The sequence below is a fragment of the Agrilus planipennis genome, unplaced genomic scaffold (assembly GCF_000699045.2).
Source record: "Agrilus planipennis isolate EAB-ADULT unplaced genomic scaffold, Apla_2.0 scaffold54, whole genome shotgun sequence".
Classification (NCBI taxonomy): Eukaryota; Metazoa; Arthropoda; class Insecta; order Coleoptera; family Buprestidae; genus Agrilus; species Agrilus planipennis.
In genome coordinates, this window is record NW_020439000.1 from 919822 (window position 1) to 922620 (window position 2799).

At 30.5% G+C, this 2799-nt stretch overlaps 1 protein-coding gene across 2 annotated transcripts; it reads left to right on the forward strand.

Annotated features, from left to right (window-relative positions):
• The first annotated feature begins 382 nt into the window (after positions 1 to 382).
• Positions 383 to 2442, forward strand: LOC108734370 (nuclear transcription factor Y subunit gamma). 2 transcript variants are annotated; one of them, XM_018465903.2, is made up of 8 exons: positions 383 to 706; positions 832 to 964; positions 1029 to 1214; positions 1274 to 1408; positions 1471 to 1644; positions 1738 to 1890; positions 2091 to 2210; positions 2281 to 2442. In XM_018465903.2, exons 1-8 carry the CDS (start codon positions 684 to 686, stop codon positions 2362 to 2364), a joined length of 1008 nt encoding a protein of 335 aa, XP_018321405.1. In that variant the 5' UTR covers positions 383 to 683; the 3' UTR covers positions 2365 to 2442. The 2 variants fall into 2 exon arrangements, with proteins under 2 accessions (XP_018321405.1, XP_018321406.1); XM_018465904.2 differs by having other exon boundaries at positions 384 to 706; positions 835 to 964.
• The last annotated feature ends 357 nt before the right edge of the window (positions 2443 to 2799 follow it).

A 2799-nucleotide genomic window follows, 5' to 3' on the forward strand; every position in this document is an offset into this window, starting at 1 on the left:
TGTTTATTTATTATATAGTTGTTATTGATTTAATCACCCTTTGACCAAAATGTAATCATTAATGTTAAAAATGGGAATAATTTTTCATATACGAACACTAAAAAGTAAAGCCCAAAAATTATTTACAGGAAACCGAATCTTAACACCATTTCGTCATCCAAGTTTTATTGCTGCTTTTTAAAAAAAGAAATTCGTTGGAGTCTCTTCACCATCAATTTATTTTCTAAATGCAAATTAAACATTATAACTTTTGATTAATTAAGAACGTTTTTGTATTATAATTAAAACAATAAATGGTAGGACCCTCTGTCAGTAAATGTGCGAACTATACAAGCTATGTAGCCAATATGGTGGTGAGATTTACAGTGGCCTATATCTGCATGTTTATAACCTATAATTCTCAAATGTATTATTAAATTAATTATTTGTTAATTTTAAAGCTTTACTACATAACAGAAACCACATAAGCAGCTTAAATTAATTAATTTTGGTTTTTTATTTCTTGTTAATAGTGTCCAACTAGTGTAATGATGTAAGAACAATAAGAAGAAATCCACGAATCACTTGTCTCATTTTCGTAGTTTTTAATATGATTGGATTGCAAAAGTTATAGAAGAAAAGTGATTGGCCTGATTTAACCAAGAAGAATTTAATTTTCCAGAAAGAAATTAAACTATTTTACTATGTCTGTATTTTTTGTAAACGCGTAAGTACTTGCTTGATACTACACTTTAACAAATAACCTAGCAAAAACTGATGTAGTATTTATATTACGGATTCTGGTCTGTCTATTTTCACGTTTTATTTACATTACAATTTATTTATAATAAGTAGCGACACTGTAGAAGAATCTAAAGCAGAACCAGCAACTTCAGAAGATCAATGTCAAACCCAGAGCGAAGCCCAGGCAGAACTCCAGCAGTTTTGGTCCAAAGTAATGGAAGACATAAGGGGAATTGGAGTTGTAAGCATATTTATCAGGTGTTTTTAAATAACACATTAATAAACTGTGTTATTTTTCACATTAGATGGACCTTAAACAACAAGTGCTACCTTTGGCAAGAATAAAGAAGATAATGAAGCTTGATGAAGAAGTTAAAATGATATCTGCAGAAGCACCATTACTCTTTGCTAAAGCAGCTGAAATATTTATACATGAATTAACACTTAGGGCATGGATACACACAGAAGACAATAAACGACGTACATTACAAGTATGCTCTCATAATATTTGCTTTGATAGATTAATATATTAAGAAATGGTTATTTTTAGAGAAATGATATTGCAATGGCCATAACTAAATATGACCAGTTTGATTTTCTCATTGATATTGTACCCAGGGATGATATTAAACCTACGAAGGTAAAGGAAGAAGGTACTGGAAAGTTATCTGTGAATGCAGACCAGGTAACTCCTCTCATAGTCTGCTATAGGCCTGTTTTGTATTTTAAATTATCAATTTTTGATAGGTCCATTACTACTTTTCATTAGCTCAACAACATCAAGCAGGTTCTCTACAATCAAACAGTACAACACAGTCAGGAGCCAGTACTACTGCTGCCACTACTACAGCTCAACCCCAAAATGCTATTCAAATCGTACAACCTCAAGTACAAACAGTTCAAGTTAGTTCTGTGGACCAGGTAAATTATTTTCAACTGCTTTTGGCACTTGTTTCTAAAGACCACAGTAAAGGCAGTTAACTCACATAAGAGAATGTGTGTAAACTTTTACAGAATGCCAGTGCATCCACCACGTCGTCTACAAATGTAACCCAAGCTCAGGTCATGCTACCTCAAAGTCCCACGTCCCCTTCCCAAGCACAAACAGGTGGTATTCAAATTGTTCAACAAATTGTAACACCAAGTGGAGAAATACAACAAATACCTGTAAGTTAGCATAAAATCAAGAGTTAATTCCCCAAAGAATTTCTCAATCATTTAAAACTGATAGTTTTATGTTTTAATGCAATTTTGACGCCCAAAAATAAACTTAAACCTACTTAAATCTATTATTTGAATTGAAGTTTTAATTGTATTTTGTTCTTGTATAATGTACTTCATTGAAACTTATTTAATTTTCTTTTTAGATTCAGCTATCTCCCCAACAACTCCAAATGATAAGAATGCAACTACAAAACAATACTTCTCAGCCCCTAATTATACAAGCAGCCCCCATTCAAGCAGCAGCTCAACCCCAAATTATTCAAGTAAATATTGAACATTAAGGCCTCCATTTTCAATAGTTAGACTTTCAAACTAATTTAAATGTTATTTTAGCTGTGTTCATTGGGTGGGGCATCAAATTCTGCTAGTCAACCAGTATTTATAACAAAAAACAGTGGAAACAGCGAAAACGAATAGTATTTCTAATTTATTCCCTTTATACATATTAATAAATAATGTTAAGTAATCAATTAATTGATTAAATGTATCCGTGATACCCCTTTTTGTAAATAAATTAATTATTTCTATAACAAGTGCGTTTATTAAAAGAAAAATAGCTCATTTATAATTTTATGCTTTAATTTATTATTAAAAATAGTTTTTGGTCAAACAATTACAATATTTACACTGAAAATTAATACATAAACAATTACATTTAAAATTAATAGCAGTTGTGGCTCCAACATCGACTTTGTGCAATTATATTTAGTATTTACCCCATTTTTTCTTATCCTCAATTAGTAGCAAATAATACAAGTCAATACGCAACATTCAGTCAGCCAGATTATTATAAAAGAAATTATTTTTATTAATAATAACAGTAAACACGAACACATAATTATTTTAAGTGTA